This window comes from Manis javanica, unplaced genomic scaffold, assembly GCF_040802235.1.
Source record: "Manis javanica isolate MJ-LG unplaced genomic scaffold, MJ_LKY HiC_scaffold_25, whole genome shotgun sequence".
NCBI classification, from domain to species: Eukaryota; Metazoa; Chordata; class Mammalia; order Pholidota; family Manidae; genus Manis; species Manis javanica.
Window position 1 is genome coordinate 1445833 of NW_027332171.1, and position 18692 is coordinate 1464524.

The 18692-nt window shown below is 38.6% G+C and overlaps 1 protein-coding gene across 1 annotated transcript; it reads left to right on the top strand.

Annotated features, from left to right (window-relative positions):
• The first annotated feature begins 2420 nt into the window (after positions 1–2420).
• LOC140847631 (olfactory receptor 5AN1-like) lies at positions 2421–3359 on the top strand. The gene has a single exon (XM_073228348.1). It carries the CDS (start codon positions 2421–2423, stop codon positions 3357–3359), a length of 939 nt encoding a protein of 312 aa, XP_073084449.1.
• The last annotated feature ends 15333 nt before the right edge of the window (positions 3360–18692 follow it).

Below are 18692 nucleotides of genomic sequence, written 5' to 3' on the forward strand. Positions count from 1 at the left end.
GAGTTGTGGCAAGACCTATGGGCCTATTGTCAGACTAATACAGTTACTGTATATGATGTGACTGACCATTTGCCCTTTTCATCCCCAAGGAAATATAAAGCAGATACATGGGCCCAGATGTTTTTTTGGCTAGAAGGAAAGTTTGCCTCTGATGTATCCCAATGGTTACATCAGTGTTAGTTTCATGCTGGGCAAAAGACAGTATGGGCTGTAACCCATAGATGGGGCTTGCCACTGACCTTTGAAAAAATCAGCAGAGTATGTAAGGAGTGCCTTGTGTGTTCCTAGAGCGATTTACACTGAGTCTCACAGCAACATGGGACAATAGTAAAGGGGCTAATACCCCTTGTCAGGTGGCAAATAGACTACATTGGGCCTCTGCCCACATCAGAAGGGTACCAAAATGCCACGACTTGTGTGGACACATTACAGGACTGTTGATTGCTCTTCGTACACACTGTGCAGATCAGCAAACCACCAAGAGAGGCCTAGAGCATCTCTTTGCAGCCTAAGGCTGGCTGCAGGTCATTGAGAATGATCAAGGCACCCACTTTACTGGACATGCATTTCAAGAATGCGTGCAGCAGTTAGGGACAAAGTGGCAGTTTAATGTACCGTATAACCGTACAATGGCAGGGTTGATAGGGAGGTATAATGGTTTTTAGAAGTCTGGCCCAAGTTCATTCAACAATAGTCTATGGTGCTGTTCAGTTCACTTATGGACAGAGCTATGACCTTAGAATGAGAAGCCCCGAAAAGGAGCCTTGAGCCCTGTGGACATGCTAACGCACATTGCTGCCTCTCCTGTACAACTGTAAGTGCAAACCAAAGAGGAGTGAAGCCAGGATAAGGCCGGCCGTGCAACATCCTGCTGCCAGCACTACTGCATTAAACCCTGGAGACTCTATTGAGTGGATGTGATCCTGGACATTTCCACACATGGCCAGTGACGACTGGCCTTTCTGGCACCTTTGTAAAAAGGCCTGAAAGCTGTCCTCCTGTGTGTTCCTGCTGTAGCAGCAGAATGGCCCCCAAAGATCACAGTAGTGTTCCCAAAGCATCCACGAGGTAAGAGCATCTTACAGGGAAGTTTTTTTTATCTTATGCCCAGTGCATACACCTCCCAGAGCCCTGTACAGTGACCCATCTGTAACCCTCACAGGGAGCAGGTGAAAGTCTGGTGTACTAGACCAGGACAAGGTCCCTATCCTGCCACTGTCCTACCACGGGTCCACTCTCTGGCATTGATTCTACCTGATGGACAACATTTGCGTATGCTGGTGTCATTCAAACAGGTATCCTATTGCCCCCAAGGTAATTTCTTCTGTAGTCCCTGTGTCCTTGACCCACTTCCTGGCTGCAGCTGCCATGTGATCATTACTCTGAACTCCCTCCCTGTTCAGCTACTGGCTCCTGTGGGAAGGGCAAGCCAGGGACTTAATGTGTATAGGACTTTGAACCTCACTGAATCCCCTGGCTTGAGGATCATCATGATTTCATTGCCGCTGTTATTGTATGTTATTAGTCTGGTTGCAGTGCTCTAGTTTTCTTGCACACTGGCTGTTACCGATGATGGGGAGCAAGTAGATTGTGAGGTGAGATTTCTGGCAGGTGGACTGTGTGTAAAATTGCAATTATTTCCAGAATCTGTTGCCTGGCCTTAGTGGATTTCCATATTAATAGCTGTTTCCAAGGGGTGGATAGAAGTAGTACATTTCCACATCACTAGGTGATTACAAAGTGGGTGGAGGGTGAGGACCTACCAGGACTGGAGAGGTTTGGTGGGGCCTGGCACCCAGGTCACGAGAAACATGGAGAACAGAAGTACTAAGCAATAAACAGGTTTCTCCCACTTCTTTTCTCCCTTTGAGTGGTTTTGGCTTCAAAGATTACTTGCCCCAGGCTGGCAACATATTTCTCCCCCAGCGGTATATTAAATGTTTTTATTATGTATAATGGAAGACATTTAAAAAAATGTATCAGGTTGACCATGGAGAACAGAAAGGCTATTTTAAATTAAATCTGGATTGATGCCACATATAGTTTTCTTATCAGAAAGCAAGTTATATAATGCATAAATGGAGGTTTTTAAAAAACGATATTTTCTTCAACAATCTCTATGTATAATAAAAACAGAATTTCATTTGTCTTAAAAATTGTTCATCAAATTTTTATATACCTGTTTCAATTCTCATGGGAACTCATGCTTTAATTGAAAACCTGAAGCACTGAACAGGTTTTCCTTGATAATGTGAGGTGAAAATCTGCTGTGTTTCCACCAGAGCAGTGAGCATTTCCCTTTCTCTGGTGCTCAGTGGAGGAAAAAGCTGGCACATAGTAGAATTGTAGTGCTATCACATTTCACTTGAATCAACAGTTCTTTCTCTTGTCTCTTTTCTGATCTTAGGAGCAGCAAGGCTATGATTAGGAAAGGAAATATTACAGAGATCACCTACTTCATCCTCTTGGGGTTTTCAGATTTTCCCAGAATCAAAGCAGTGCTCTTTGTCGTGTTCCTGGTGATCTACGTTACAACTCTGACTTGGAACCTGAGCCTCATCATCTTAATAAGGATGGATTCCCACCTCCACACACCCATGTACTTCTTCCTCAGCAACCTGTCCTTCCTAGACATCTGCTATGTGACCTCCACAGCCCCCAAGATGCTCTCTGACTTCTTCCTGGAACAACATACTATCACCGTTGTGGGCTGTGCTGTACAGTACTTCTTCTCTGCAACCACGGGACTGAGTGAGTCTTGTGTCATGACAGCCATGGCTTATGACCGCTATGCTGCCATTTGTAATCCACTTCTCTACTCATCAGTCATGTCACCCACCGTCTGTGTTGGGATGTTGCTGGGATCCTATATGGCTGGAATCTCTGGTTCTGTATCCCAACTGTGTGCCATTCTTCAACTCCACTTCTGTGGGCCTAATGTCATCCACCACTTCTTCTGTGACATGCCCCAACTGTTAGTCCTGTCCTGCACTGACACTTTCTCTGCCAAACTCATTCTTGCTATAGTAACAATGATCTTTGCATTAATAAGTGTCCTTGTTATCCTGATATCCTACGTCTATATTGTCATCTCCATTATGAAGATCACTACAGCTAAAGGCAGGTCCAAGGCTTTCAACACCTGTGCTTCTCACCTGACAGCAGTTTCCTTCTTCTATATCTCAAGTAGCTTTGTCTATTTGCGTTCCAGCTCTGGCGGGTCTTCCAAGTTCGACAGATTTGCATCGGTCTTCTACACAGTGGTCACTCCCATGTTGAATCCCTTGATTTACAGTCTGAGGAACAAGGAAATCAAAGATGCCTTGAAGAGGTTGCAGAGGAAAGGAGGTTATTACTGACTTCACTGTTTCTGAGATTTTTTAAAACATATTATCCCTTCAGGATCATCTTAAGTCATAATACTGAGAATATGAATTTACGGTTACAAATTTCACACTACGTTTGGACAAAGAAGGTTTAATTTGCCATAAATTACACACCAAAATGGACCAATACGTGATACAAATCCACACAAACAGAATATTTTTAAGTCTTGCATCTCTATTACATTCATTCTATATGAGGAGTGTTTATTTTTTAATCTGTCCACATCTATTTGTAAACATCAAGGTTTAGAAACATTTGGGCTTTCCTTGATTCTGAGACTGAACCCTTAGTGATACCTAGCACAGGCTCCAGGAGTGTGAAAACCATATCTGCTAAATATTCTAATGCAATGACATGATGGTGATTGATGTTTTTTTCTGTGTCTGACCAGATTTGGAGTAAACAGAGGTAGGGTTTGGGCATTTGGAAAGAAAGAAAGCTATCAAATTGGTCTGATTATGCCTCCTGGAAACAGCAGCCTGAGACAGCTAATGTTTGTGTAAGGCCTCTTTCAGTGCTAACCATCTAATAGATTTTTGGTCACATCCTCATGTCTACCAGCTCTAGTCTATGCAAGGCAGATGTTTCAGCCGTATGGGGTCCCAGAACAATCATAAATTTGGATAGACTGAAGGATGTGGCCCCTCCAGTGCCATTTACTTATGAGTCTAGTGATTTCGTTTCTGGCATTTAGTGTCCAGTGGGGGTTTTGTTTGAGATATATTTGGAAGTCCATATCACAGCCAATAGTAATTTCTGAGAGTTGGCATTCTAACCTCTATTTCCTGCATTACATCCAGAAAATTCACCTTGCTTTACATAGCCAATCATTCACCTTATCAAGTGTTTTCTTATATTTCAGCATCTGTTCATATTTGGTAAGAGGGGCCTTGTGTGAGAGTTCATTGTTATAACAGAGCTACTGAATATTCAATATTGCCAAAATGAAGAATAAACAGGGTAAACTGGCATACATCTCCTATTGTCCATGCTCTTCATTTTATGTTTTAATGATTTATGGTTAAAGGAAATGATATAATAGATGGAGTAGGATGGTTAGAGTTACTTTAATTCTGATATGTTCCTGAAGCCCTTAAATACCAAGGAAGAAAATAGACAGTAGGATAGGCAGGGTTCTCACCTCCGGCCGGGTTATATAAAGCTTCTGGTCTTTGTGGTCGGGTTAAAAGAATAACATATGTAATAGCACCGACTATTGATGTGCCTGATTGATACCGGACTTGAATAAGCTGATACAAAACAGATGTCATTGCAATTACACATTATCCTTGGCAATTCATTTGGTCTTAATGTTGTTTTGCATCTCTGTTTTGATGAGTGATATGTTATTTTATTTAATTAAGGAGTATACGTGAAGAGGTATTTGAAGGTTTACCAAATCTTTCATGAGCTTCCACATGGGCAGAATTGAGAGAAAAGGAATTATTGCACCTCTGGAAAAGTATGTGAGGACTGTCCCCTGCCATGGAAAGAATGCAGTGTGAATTGTGTGGCCCCATGCAGGCATATGTATGGTCTCTGAAGCACTGCTTCTTAAAAATATATACAAATGTGTGACAAGTCTATTTGTAAGGATTCTTGAGGTCTTTCTTAGGAGGCAGACCTCTGTGAGCTTTATAGTAGCATATTGAAAATAATTACTATGCAGTGCATTAGATCTCCAGATTTATTTTTCTTTGAGAGCAAGTGGGTATACTTAATAACATCCCCTCAATTCTCTTGTTCTCAAACTGATTGTAACCACCACTTTATTCTCATTTTTTATGAATTTGACTTTTAAGGTTCCACGTATTAATGATATTGTTCATTAGTGACATTATTCTCTGACTTATCTCACTTGGCATTATGATCCGAAATCCCATCCATGTTGTCACAACCTATAGGATTTACTTACTCCCATAGCTCAATAATATTCCACTGTTTGGGTATTCTATGTCTTCTTCATCCAGTCATTCATTGACAGGAACTTTGGTTTTTTCTTTACCTTGGCTGTTGTGAATAATGCTGCAATAAACATGTGGGTGTGGATATCTTTTAATATCCTGTTTTTATTTCTACTCTATATATAGGCTGAAGCAGAAGTCCTGGGTCATATGGCATTCCCATTGTTGCCCTTTGAGTAACCTCCATAATGTTTTTAATAGTGGCTAAAAGAATTTGTATTCCCAAAAGGAGTATATAAGGGCTCATTTTCTACATGTCCTCACCAACGCATGATATCTCTTGTCTTCTTGACGATGGCCTTTCTAAAGATGTGAGGTGAGTTTCATTTTGGTTTTCCTTTTTCATTTCCCTGGTTGTTTTGTTGTTCAGCATGTTTTCATATACCTGTTGGCCATTTGCTAGTCTTATAGGAAAAATTTCTCTTCAGTTCTTCTGCCCATTTCTTGTTAGCTTGTCTGTTGTTTTGTTACTGAGTTGTATGATTTTTTTGTATTCATCGGGTATCAACCCTTATCTGGTATATAGTTTGCTGATATTTTCTGAGACATGGTTTGCAGATATTTTGTATCATTCTCTGTGCTGCCTTTTCATTCATACTTGATCACTCCTTTTCTTGTGGAGAGGTTCTTTTAATTCGATGTAGTGCAATTTGTTGATTTTCCTTTTCTCCTTGTGCTTTTGGTGCCATGTCATAAAAATCATTGCTAAGACCAATGACAAGGAACTCATTCCCTATCTTTTATTCTAGGAATCTTATGGTTTCAGGTCGAACTTTTATTTTTTATGGTTGATGTTTGTGAGTGGTGGAAGATAGAAGTCCAATTTCATTTTTATGCATATGGTTATTCCATTTTTACAACACCACTTCTTATAGAGAATAACCTTGCTCACTGAGCATTTTTCCCTTTCTATTCAAATATTACTTGAGTATACATGGAAGGGTTTATTTGTGGTCTTAGTTCCATTGGCTTATCTCTTTTAAGGTAGGCCCATATTATTTTGGTTAGCATCGCCTGTGGCATAATTTGAAGTCAGGAATGTGATGCTTCCAGCTCTGTTCTTCTTTTTCAGAACTGCTTTGGCTATTGAGTGTCTTGTGGCTTCATGCAAATTTTAGTATTGTGTTTTCTATTCCTGTGAAAAACACCATTAGAATTTTGAGAGGGATTGTGTTGAATATACAGATGGGTGTGGTTGATTTGGACATTTGAAGACTATTAAATTTTTTCCAGGTATATGGGATATCATTCCATTCGTGTGTTTAATTTCTTTCAGGAATGTATTGTGTTTTTCATAGTAGAGAGCTTTCATGTCTTTGGTTAAGTTTATTACTGAGTGTTTTATTGTTTGTACTGTTATTATAAATGGGGTAATATTTGTTATTTCTTTTCCAGATGTTTTATTGTTAGTGTATAGAAATGCAACTGATTTTCATATGGTGATTTTATATCCTACAACTTACTGAATTTGTTGATTAACTCCAACAGATTTTTGGTTGAGGCTCTAGGATATTTTTTATACTTAAATATATATCATGTTCAATAGTGACATTTCCTTCTTCTTTTGTGATTGAGATGTCTTTCATTCCTTTATTTTTCCTGATTGTTCTAGGTAGGACCTTTATTTATTTTGCCTGACTTTTCTATCTAGGTCTTCAAGTTGAAAATGAGTGGTGACTGTAGGCATACTTATTTTGTTCTTAATTTTAGAGTAAAATATTTCAATCTTTCTATTTTTAATATGATGTTAACTATGAGTTTGTTGCATATGGTCTTTAATATGTTGACATATGTTCCTTTTATATCCAGTTTTTTGTTGATTTAATAATGAAAGTGTTGAATTCTGTTAATGCTTTTACAACTTCTTTTCAGATGATCATATGATATTTATCTGTTGTTCTATTAATGCAGTGTACCAAAGTTAATCATTTTTATATGTTGAAACATCCTTGGATCTCAGGGATAAATTCATCTTGATCATAGTGTATGATCTTTTTGATGTGTTGTTGAATTACATTTATTAATATTTTGTTGAGAATTTTTGCATCTATATCATCAGAGCCATTAATGTGTAATTTTGAGGTCTCCCAGCTTCTCTTTGAAGAGTGAAGAGGTTGGACCCAATAGCCAGTGTTACAACATTCAGGAGGCTGAGGGATGAATCCCCAAAACATCTAGATCTGAAATCCAACTGGACTTAAATCCAGAAGACCCACAGGTTAGAGCATAGAGACATTTCTTACTGATTTTCTCCCAGGTCTTAGTGCAGGGGTAGCATTCAGCATATCCAACTACCAGCAACTCAATGAAAAAGAACTGTTTCTATATTGTAAAAGCTGCAGCCCATGTGTGAGGCTTCTAATTTGACACACACCTACCGACAGAAAGTAATCCTCGCTGGACACCATGGAGGTCTGCAAGTGCCATCATTGCATTCCCACACTTTCCCACTCTGGGTCACCAGTCTCTCCTGGGAAGTAACTTCTGCACAAACCTGGTTCCCCAGGTTCTGTGATTGCTGCTCAGAGGTACATACCATGTCATCCTGGCACTATTGGTCATTGGCACTTGCACATGAGTCCCAGAGGACTGAAGCCCACAAAGAAACAGCTCTTAACAGATTATCATCTCCAAAGACTAGTGCAGAGCGAATAGAAAGAAACCCCCAAGTCTCGTATTCCTGCAAAAGAAATCTGTTTATGTACTTCCAAAATGCTTCCTGAGTGTCTGGTTCCAGTCACCCTGTATCAAGTTGTTGAAAGTGATCCTCCCTTTCTGGTCACTAACAGTTCTTGTTATGCCATAAACTACAAGGAGCTTATTGGAAGACCAAAGGCTCCTGGGAAGCCACAAAGGACTGAGGAATAACTATGAGGTAGGGCCTGGAAGGATGATAAGTTTCATCTACACAAGATCGCCTTTGTGGATTACAAGAGGTGGCTGTTTTATTTATGCACATAAAACACAGAGAATCAAGAAAAATGAAGAATCTGAGCAATAGGTACCAAACAAACAAAACAAAAAAACATAAAACTCTAGAAATAGGGGTGTGGAGCTAATATGGCAGCATAAGTAGGACAGTGGGAATCTCCTCCCAAAAACGTATATTTTTGAAAATACAGCAAATACAACTAATCCTAAAAGAGAGACCAGAAGACACAGGACAACAGCCAGACTACAACCACACCTGCGAGAACCCAGCACCTGGTGAAAGGGGTAAGATACAAGCCCCAGCTTGGTGGCACCTGAGCGCCCCTCACCCCAGCTCCCGGCAGGAGGAGAGGGGTCAGAGTGGGGAGGGAGAGGGAGCCCAGGACTGCTAAACACCCAGCCCCAGCCATCCGACACACTGCATGTGTGGAGTGCTGGAAACTAGGGAAACGGGACAGCAAGACCTTTGAGCAGGTCCCGAAGCCAGCACCCCTGTGACAAAGAAAAGCGAGTGCTTTTTGAAAGTCTTAAAGGGACAGGGATGCCATAGCTGGACAGAAGCTTCCTGGGTCACAGTCCAGCAGGTGGAAATTCCAGGGAAACCCAGGTGCACTAGCCCCCTGGGCAGCTGCTCTGAGACCCCTCACGGAGGTATGCAGCCAAACAGTCTGCCATTCATTACCCCTCCGGGACCCTGCCATAGCAGAGCAGCAGCCAGAGGCTGGCCATGCCCATAGCAAGGGAACTTCCTCCATACCAGCCGGGTAATTACAGAGACCCAGTCTACACATAATTACCCAACACAAGCCACTAGGGGTCGCAGCTGTCCCAGTAAAGAGGCCAGGAGCAAGTGGAAAGTCTTAGCTCTACGGGCTGACAGAAAGCCAATAGCACACCACTGCACCTATCAACATGGAAAGGGAAAAAATTTGATCCGGACAAGACAAACCAAGACAGCTTCAACATCTGCTACATCTTACCCTGAAAAGGAACCCAGGCAGATAGATTTAACCAGTCTTCCTGAAAAAGAATTCAAAACAAAAGTCATAACCATTTGGATGGACTTGCAGAGAAATATGCAAGAACTAAGGAGGAAGAATACAGAAATGAAACAAGCTCTGGAAGGACTTCAAAACAGAATGGATGAGATGCAAGAGACCATTAATGGACTAGAAAACAGAGAACAGGAATGCAGAGAAGTTGATGCAGAGAGAGATAAAAGGATCTCCAGAAATGAAAGAATTTTAAGAGAACTGAGTGACCAATCGAAATGGAACAATATCCACTTTATCGGGGTACCAGAAGAAGAAGAGAGAGAAAAAGGGATAGAAAGTGTCTTTGAGGAAATAAGTGCTGAAAATTTCCCCAAACTAGTGGAGGAAAAGGTCTCTCAGACCACAGAGGTACACAGAACTCCCATGACAAGGGATCCAAGGAGGGCAACACCAAGACACATAATAATTAAAATGGCAAAGATCAAAGAAAAGGACAAAGTATTAAAGGCAGCCAGAGAGAAAAAAAAGTTCCCCTACAGAGGAAAACCCATTAGGCTATCATCAGACTACTCAACAGAAACCCTACAGGCGAGAAGAGAATGGCATGATATACTTAATGCAATGAAACAGAAGGGCCTCAAACCAAGGATACTGTATCCAGCACGAATATCATTTAAATATGAAGGAGGGATTAAACAATTCCCAGACAAGCAAAAGTTGAGGGAATTTGCCTCCCACAAACCACCTCTACAAGGCATCTTACAGGGACTGCTCTAGATGGGAGCTCTCCTAAAAAGAGCACAGAAGAAAATACCCAACATATGAAGAAGGGAGGAGGAGGAATAAGAAGGCAGAGAAGTAAAGAATCATCAGACTGTGTTTATAATAGCTCAATAAGCGAGTTAAGTTAGACAGTAATATAGTAAAGAAGCTAACCTTGAACCTTTGGTAAGCAAAAACTTAAAGCCTGCAATGACAATAAGTACATACCTTTCAATAATCACCCTAAATGTAAATGGACTGAATGCACCAATCAAAAGACACAGAGTAACAGAATGGATAAAAAAGCAAGAGCCATCCATATGCTGCTTACAAGAGACTCATCTCAAACCGAAAGACATGCACAGACTTAAAGTCAAGAGATGGAAAAAGATATTTCATGCAAACAACAGAGAGAAAAAAGCCGGTGTTGCAATACTAGTATCAGACAAAATAGACTTCAAAAAAAAAAGAAAGTAACAAAAGATAAAGGACATTACATAATGATAAAGGGCTCAGTCCAACAAGAGGACATAACCATTACAAATATATATGCACCCAATATAGGAGCACCAATATATGTGAAACAAATGCTAACAGAATTAAAGGAGAAAATAGAATGCAATGCATTCATTCTGGGAGACTTCAACACACCACTCACTCCAAAGGACAGATTCACCAGACAGAAAATAAGTAAGGACACAGAGGCACTGAACAACACACTAGAACAGATGGACCTAATAGACATCTATAGAACTTTACATCCAAAAGCGACAGGATACACATTCTTCTCAAGTGCACATGGAACATTCTCCAGAATAGACCACATACTAGGCCACAAAAGAGCCTCAGGAGATTCCAAAAGATTGAAATCCTACCAACCAACTTTTCAGACCACAAGGGCATAAAACTAGAAATAAACTGTACAAAGAAAGCAAAAAGGCTCACAAACACATGAAGGCTTAACAAACACGCTCCTAAGTAATCAATGGATCAATGACCAAACCAAAATGGAGATCCAGCAATATATGGAAACAAACAACAACAACACAAAGCCCCAACTACTGTGGGATACAGCAAAAGCCATCTTAAGAGGAAAGTATATAGCAATCCAGGCATATTTAAAGAAGGAAGAACAATCCTAAATGAACGGTCTAATATCACAATTATCAAAATTGGAAAAAGAAGAACAAATGAGGCCTAAGATGAGCAGAAGGAGGGACACAATAAAGATCAGAGAAAAAATAAATAAAATTGAGAAGAATAAAATTAGCAAAATTCAATGAAACCAAGAGCTGGTTCTTTGAGAAAACAAACAAAATAGAGAAACCTCTAGCCAGACTTACTAAGAGGAAAACAGAGTCAACAGAAATCAACAGAATCAGAAACGAGAAAGGAAAAATCAAGACGGACCCCACAGAAATACAAAGAATTATTAGAGACTACTATGAAAACCTATATGCTAACAAGCTGGGAAACCTAGAAGAAATGGACACCTTCCTAGAGCAGAAATGAATAGTTCAAAAATTCATATGAAAACGTCAAAGACCCCAAATAGCTAAAGAAATCCTGAGAAGGAAGAGTAAAGTGGGGGTGATCTCACTCCCCAACTTCAAGTTCTACTACAAAGCCACAGTAATCAAGACAATTTGGTACTGGCACAAGAACAGAGCCACAGAACAATGGAACAGAATAGAGACTCCAAACATTAACCCAAACATATATGATCAATTAATATTCGATAAAGGGGCCATGGACATACAATGGGAAATGACTGTCTCTTCAACAGATGTTGCTGGCAAAACTGGACAGCTATGTGTAAGAGAATGAAACTGGATCACTGTCTAGCCCCATACACAAAAGTAAATTCGAAATGGATCAAAAACTTGAATGTAAGTCATGTAACCATAAAACTCTTAGAAAAAAACATAGGCAAAAATCTCTTAGATATAAACATGAGTGACTTCTTCTTGAACATATCTCCTTGGGCAAGGGCAACAAATGCAAAAATGAACAAATGGGTCTATATCAGGCTGAAAAGCTTCTGTACAGCAAAGGACACTATCAATAGAACAAAAAGACATCCTACAGTATGGGAGAATATATTCGAAAATGACAGATCTGATAAAGGGTTGACTTCCAAAATATATAAAGCACTCACACACCTCAACAAACAAAAAGCAAATAACCCAATTAAAAAATGGGCAGAGGAACTGAAAAGACAGTTCTCTAAAGAAGAAATTCAGGTGGCCAACAGAGACATGAAAAGATGCTCCACATCTCTTGTCATCAGAGAAATGCAAATTAAAACCACAATGAGATATCATCTCACACCAGTAAGGATGGCTACCATCCAAAAGACAAACAACAACAAATGTTGGCGAGGTTGTGGAGAAAGGGGAACCCTCCTACACTGCTGGTGGGAATGTAAATTAGTTCAACCATTGTGGAAAGCAATATGGAGGTTCCTCAAAATGCTCAAAATAGAAATACCATTGGACCCAGGAATTCCACTTCTAGGAATTTACCCTAAGAATACAGCACTGCAGTTTGAAAAAGACAGATGCACCCCTATGTTTATCACAGCACTATTTACAATAGCCAAGAAATGGAAGCAACCTAAATGTCCATCAGTAGATGAATGGATAAAGAGGATGTGGTATATATACACAATGTAATATTACTCAGCCATAAGAAAAAAACAAATCCTACCTTTCCCAACAACATGGATGGAGGTAGAGGGTATTATGCTCAGTGAAATAAGCCAGGGGGAGAAAGACAAGTACCAAATGATTTAACTCATATGTGGAGTATAACAACAAAAGAAAACTGAAGGAACAAAACAGCAGTAGAAGCACAGAACCCAAGAATGGACTAATAGTTACCAAAGGGAAAGGGAGTGTGGAGGATGGGTGGGAAGGGAGGGATAAGGGCGGGATGAAAAGAAAGAGGGCATTACGATTAGCATGTATAGTGTTGGGGGGCACAGGGAGGGCTGTGCAACACAGAGAAGACAAGTAGTGATTTTACAGCATCTTACTATGTTGAAGGACAGTGACTGTTAAGGGGGATGTGGAGGGTACTTGGTGAAGAGGGGAGCCTAGCATAATGTCCTTCATGTAATTGTAGATTAATGATACCAAAAAACTCCCTCTAGAAACAGACCTTACTGAATAGGGACAAGTGACTTGCCTGATATGTAATTCACTTATGGAGATAAAAGTGTCCACCAAGGTTAGGAAAATAATGCACGAATGAAATGAGAATTTCAACCAACAGTTACTAAATAGAAGACATTATCAAATAGAATCACATAGATGCAGAATAAGATTTCAAAAATTCAAAACAAATTCAAGAGCATATGGGATAAACTAGAAAAATACTCAATGAAATTGAAGATAGGTCAATGCAATTCATCCTTTTAGATGATCAAAAAGAATAAAGAATGAAAAAAGTGAAGGTAACTTAAGGGACTTAGGGAAACCATCAAACAAACACATCAATATTTACATTCTAGAAGTCTCAGAAAGTGAAGAGAAAGTAAAATGGATGAAAGCTTATTTCAGTAAGTAATGGTTGGAAATATCCCCGACCTGGAGTAAAAACAGACATCCAGAGCTAGGAATCTCAGAGTACTCCAAATAATGTAAATCCAAGAAGAACCATACCACAATGTATTATAAATAAAATATAGTAATATAAAAACAAGGCATCTTAAAACAGAAAGACAAAAACAACTTGTTATGTACAAGAGTACCTGTGGAAGACTATCAGTAAATTTACCAGCAGAAATTTTCCAGGCCTAGGAAGGTGGCACAATATATTCAATGTGGTGCTAAATACCTGCCATCCAAGAACATTATTATTACCTGGATAAGCTGTCCTTCATAGTTGAAGGAGAGGTAGAGAGTTTTCCAGACAAGGAATTCTAAAGATTTCATTATAAGTAGACTGGTTTTGAAAGACATTCTAAATGGACTTCTTCACATAGAAGTGAAAACTTGCCAATTAGTAATAGGAACCATATGAAAATGTAACTCTCACTGGAAAGGTTAAACTAGTTAACTTCAGATACACTAATGTTATTGCAGTTGTATGTCCCTTATAAATCTAGTATCAAAAATGAAAGACAAAAGTAGAAACACAACTGTAATCATAAAAATCTGTTAGTGGAAACAGAAGATGAAAAAAGATGTAGGTTTTTCCATCAAAAACATAAAGTATGAAGCCAGAAGGGTAACACTGTAGTTTTAGTATGTGTTAGAGCTCAAGTTGTTTTCAGCTTCTAATTGACTGTTTTAACTATAATAGATGTTTTATATAAGCTTCATGATAACAAAGAGCCAAAATCTCTAGTAAATACACAAAGAAAAAAGAATTTAAGCATACCCGTAGAGAAAGTCATCAAGGAAGAGAGCAACAAGAGAAGAAAGGAGCCAAATGATTACAAAATAGCCCGAAAACAATGAAAAAAATGACAATTGCAAGTCCACACCTCTCAATAATACTTTAAATGTAACAGGACTTTCTTCAGTGAAACACATTGAATGTATGAATATATGGAAAAACAAAGCCCAACTGTGTGCTGCTTATTAAAGACTCATTACAGTTTTGGAATCACACATACGCTGGAGGTGATGGGATGAACAAAGTAACTGCATGTAAACGGAGACCAAAATAACCAGAGGTTGCTATATTTACTTCATAAAAAATAGACTTTTATGCAGACATTGAGAAGAGTCAAAGAAGTTTATTATATAGTAATACTAAAGTGGTCAATCCAACAGGAGAATATAAGATTTTTAAGTATTTATGTCCCCTATAGAGAAGCACCTAGATACAGAAGATAAGTCTTAACAGAGATGAAGGGAGAGCTAGACAGCAATACAATAAGAGCAGAGAGCTTTATTACCTCACTTTCTGCAATGGATTGATCATCGAGATGGAATGCCAGCAATGAAACACAGGACTTAAATCACATGTTAGGACAAATGGACTTAATAGATATTTACAAACATTTCATCTAAAGGAAGCAGCATAGACATTGTTCTAGAGTCATTTGGAAGCTTCTCCAGGATAGATCATATGTTAGGGCACAAGACAGATCTTAATCTATCTTTAAGAAGATTGAAATCATATCAAGCATCATTTCCAACCACAATGGTAAGAAAGTAGGATTCAAGTAAATAAAGAAAACTGGAAGATTCATAATATGTAGAGATTAAGCAGGAGGCTATTGAACACCAGGATGTCAGAGAAGTATAAAAAGAGATACAAAGTAATATCCTAGTTGAATGAAATGGAAATACAACATACCAAAGTTTATGGGATGCAGCAAAACAGTTCCAGCAGGAAATTCTTAATGATGAATACCTGCATTAAGAAGAAAGGTCATTCAAACAACCTAACATTAAGAGAAGACAAGTAGTGATTCTACACCATTTTGCTATGCTGATGGACAGTGACTGTAAAGGCGTCTTCTTGGGGGGACCTGGTATAGGGGAGAGCCTAGTAAACATAATATTCTTCATGTAATTGTAGATTAATGATAACAAGAAAAAGGAAAGAAAAGGGGGATTACTCCCTGATAGGATAAAACTAACTGTAAATCAATGATTAAAGCATGCTTTAAATATCCTTAATTTTGATCATTTAAAGGGTGTCATATGATCAGATATGGAAGTACATTTTTTTCATAATATTCCATTCTCTTAAAAAAAAAAGCAGTTCCTGTGTAGTGATCTCCAATAAGTTCTTCACAATGATATAAAGGGCATATCGAAGTGTGGGCAAAGGGTTTGTTTGTGTTTATACAGAGTATCAAAGCTTAATTTGGCTACCCAGAAAATGAATTAAGATACGATATGAAGAAGAACTTCCAACATCAACATCCTCTGGAAGAGTCATTCCAGAAGATGATCATCAAAAAACTTCAATGAAGATTCCGGCACTGCTGCAGTTGTAGCTGCATTCATCCCACCGGTTCCTGGACTTGCCATTGGAATGAAGAAGGAGATATCTAAGCTGGCCTGTCCATACAGTAAAATTACAAATTTGACTGGATCTATACTGTCGGAACTCAACCAAGAATTAGGAGAAGTGCAAGTTGCAGTGCTCCAAAATCTTGCGACTACAGACTATCTACTGTTAGAAGAACATATGGGATGTGAACAGTTCCCAGGAATGTGTTGTTTTAATTTGCCTGATTTTTCTCAAACTATTGAAATTCAGTTAGACAATATCCATCATATCATTGGTAAGTTTTCACAAATGCCTAGGTGTGCCTAACTGGTTTTCTTGGTTTCACTGGAGATGCCTGGTAATTGTATGTCTGCTTTGGTTATGTAGCTGTATTCCTATTATGTTAATGTATGTGTGCAATTTAATAAGTAGTTTAAAACCTATACATGCTCATGTTACTCTACAAAAAGATATGTCAAAGAAATAATCAATCTTCCCATGTTTTCTTCTGCCTGCTACTTCTATAGCTTTTCTTCTTCCTTCCTAATTACAACCCTTAAGTAGAATTCGTGCCTCATAATGAAATTCCTGAGTATCATAATTCTTCCAAGTGGTAAAGATACCTCAAGACAAATGCTGGGCATAAAAGCCACAGGGCATAAATCTGCAAAGAAATAAAAAGCTAACCTTTTCAAACAATATTGCTTCTCTCTCACTTACCAACTTTACATTTCCCTGTATGGCCCCGGAAGATGACTGGTTAGCCAGAGATGGGTAAGATTCCTCAAGGGAGGAACAACCTAAGACAGGCACAGTCACAGGGGGGCCATCAGGTGAAAAATTGGGGATCAACAGAGGTGAGGCTTAGAAACCCCCCCCCATTTTGAGGGAAATCTTCTGCATCCGTGGATGCTTTGTTGCCCTTGTCTAGCTTGGATTGATACTTAGTCTATAGGCACACACCTGATCATCTACATTTGCCCTCTTACAACACTAAACTATATTTTCTTCCTTTATCTTGCATCTACCTACCATTTCAGCATTTTATTAAAAATAATAATAATAATAACAACAATAATATGGGAGAAATGTGGGATTCACATATAAATCAAGTATAAAAATCAAACAAATATTCATATTTGACCTCATTGTTTATAGTTCATAATGCGTGATCAAAACCGAAAGTTTCTGTGATGACTGCCCTTGCACTGTTCATCTGGAATTCACTATGTAAGAATTTGTTCACCATGTAAGAACTTGTTCGTTATGCTTCAGAAGATTGGAGACTGTTGAGAACTAGGCTTGGGGTTGATTAATGATTGTGCATTGAGTCCCCTATACAGAATTTTGTTTTTGTTAACAACCATTTGATCAATAAATATGAGAGGAGCCCTCTCAAAAAAAGAAAAAAAGAAAAAAAAAACCCAACATTATAATGCATGGAACTAGAACTAAGTAGTAGAAGGAAGGAAATAACAAAGATCAGCATCGAAATATATATAAACAAACTATAGGACATTAGAAAAGATTAATGAATATAAGGATGTGGCTTTTAGAATGATAAGCAAACCAGACAAACATTTAGTTTTAGTCATCATGAAAAAAAAAGACCGGACTGTAATACATAAAATCATAAATGAAATGGGAGACATTACAACTAATACCACAGAAATACAAAGCATAAAAAGAGACAACCATGAACAACCATAAACCAACAAACAGGTCCATCTAGGATAAGTGGACAAATGGTAAAAACATTCAATTCACCAGGACTGAATCCTGAAGAAACAAATCTCAACAGATCAATTAGTAAGAAGACTGAGTCAGAAATCAAAAACTTCGTAGAAGCCACAAAGTATCTGGAACTAAATGGCTTCACTGGTTAAGTTCTACCAAACATTTAAAGAAGAATTAATTGCAATGCTTCTCTAACTCTTTCTAAAAGTAGAAGAAGAAGTAACACTTCTAAACCCATTTTATAAGGGCAGCATTTAAATGACACCAAAAACGGACATGGACAGTAATAGAAAAGAAAGAAAAGTTCAATATCCCAGTGAACATTGGTGCAAAAATCCTCATATAAATATTGGCAAACTGAATTCAGTAATACATTAAAAGGTCATATACCATGATCAGATACAGTACATTGCCCCCCATGACTTATTTATAACTGAAAGTTCGTACCTTTTGAGTTCATTTAAATAAACTCCCCTTAAAATTATAAACAATATTTGTGGGAATGATATTAAGTAGATACTGTAACTCAAGGCTTAGCCATGCACCATATGTTGGAAAAGATTCCAATTCAGAACATCAAAATTATATCTAGCATTAATGGAAGACATGCTGTGTATGACACCCTCCAATAAGTGCTGTGTAATCATTATCTAATTTGATTATCTCCATGAAGAGCAGTAATGAAGTAGCTACTACTATCAGCTCTACGTTATATGTGCCAGTACTGAGGTCAGGAGGGGTAAATTTGCTCATGGTCACAAACCAGCAAGTGGATAGTCAAAATTCAATGCATTGCGGCTGATGCCAATGCTCATGTTGGACCATCAAAAGTCATGATTCTGTCATGAATTAATTTTACTGTACTCATTATTGAGTGGATTTTCTCACTTTTGCCTAGGAAATAATGCCATGTCTGCCCTACAGGTTTGGTGTGATGATTGATTAAGATCAGATATTT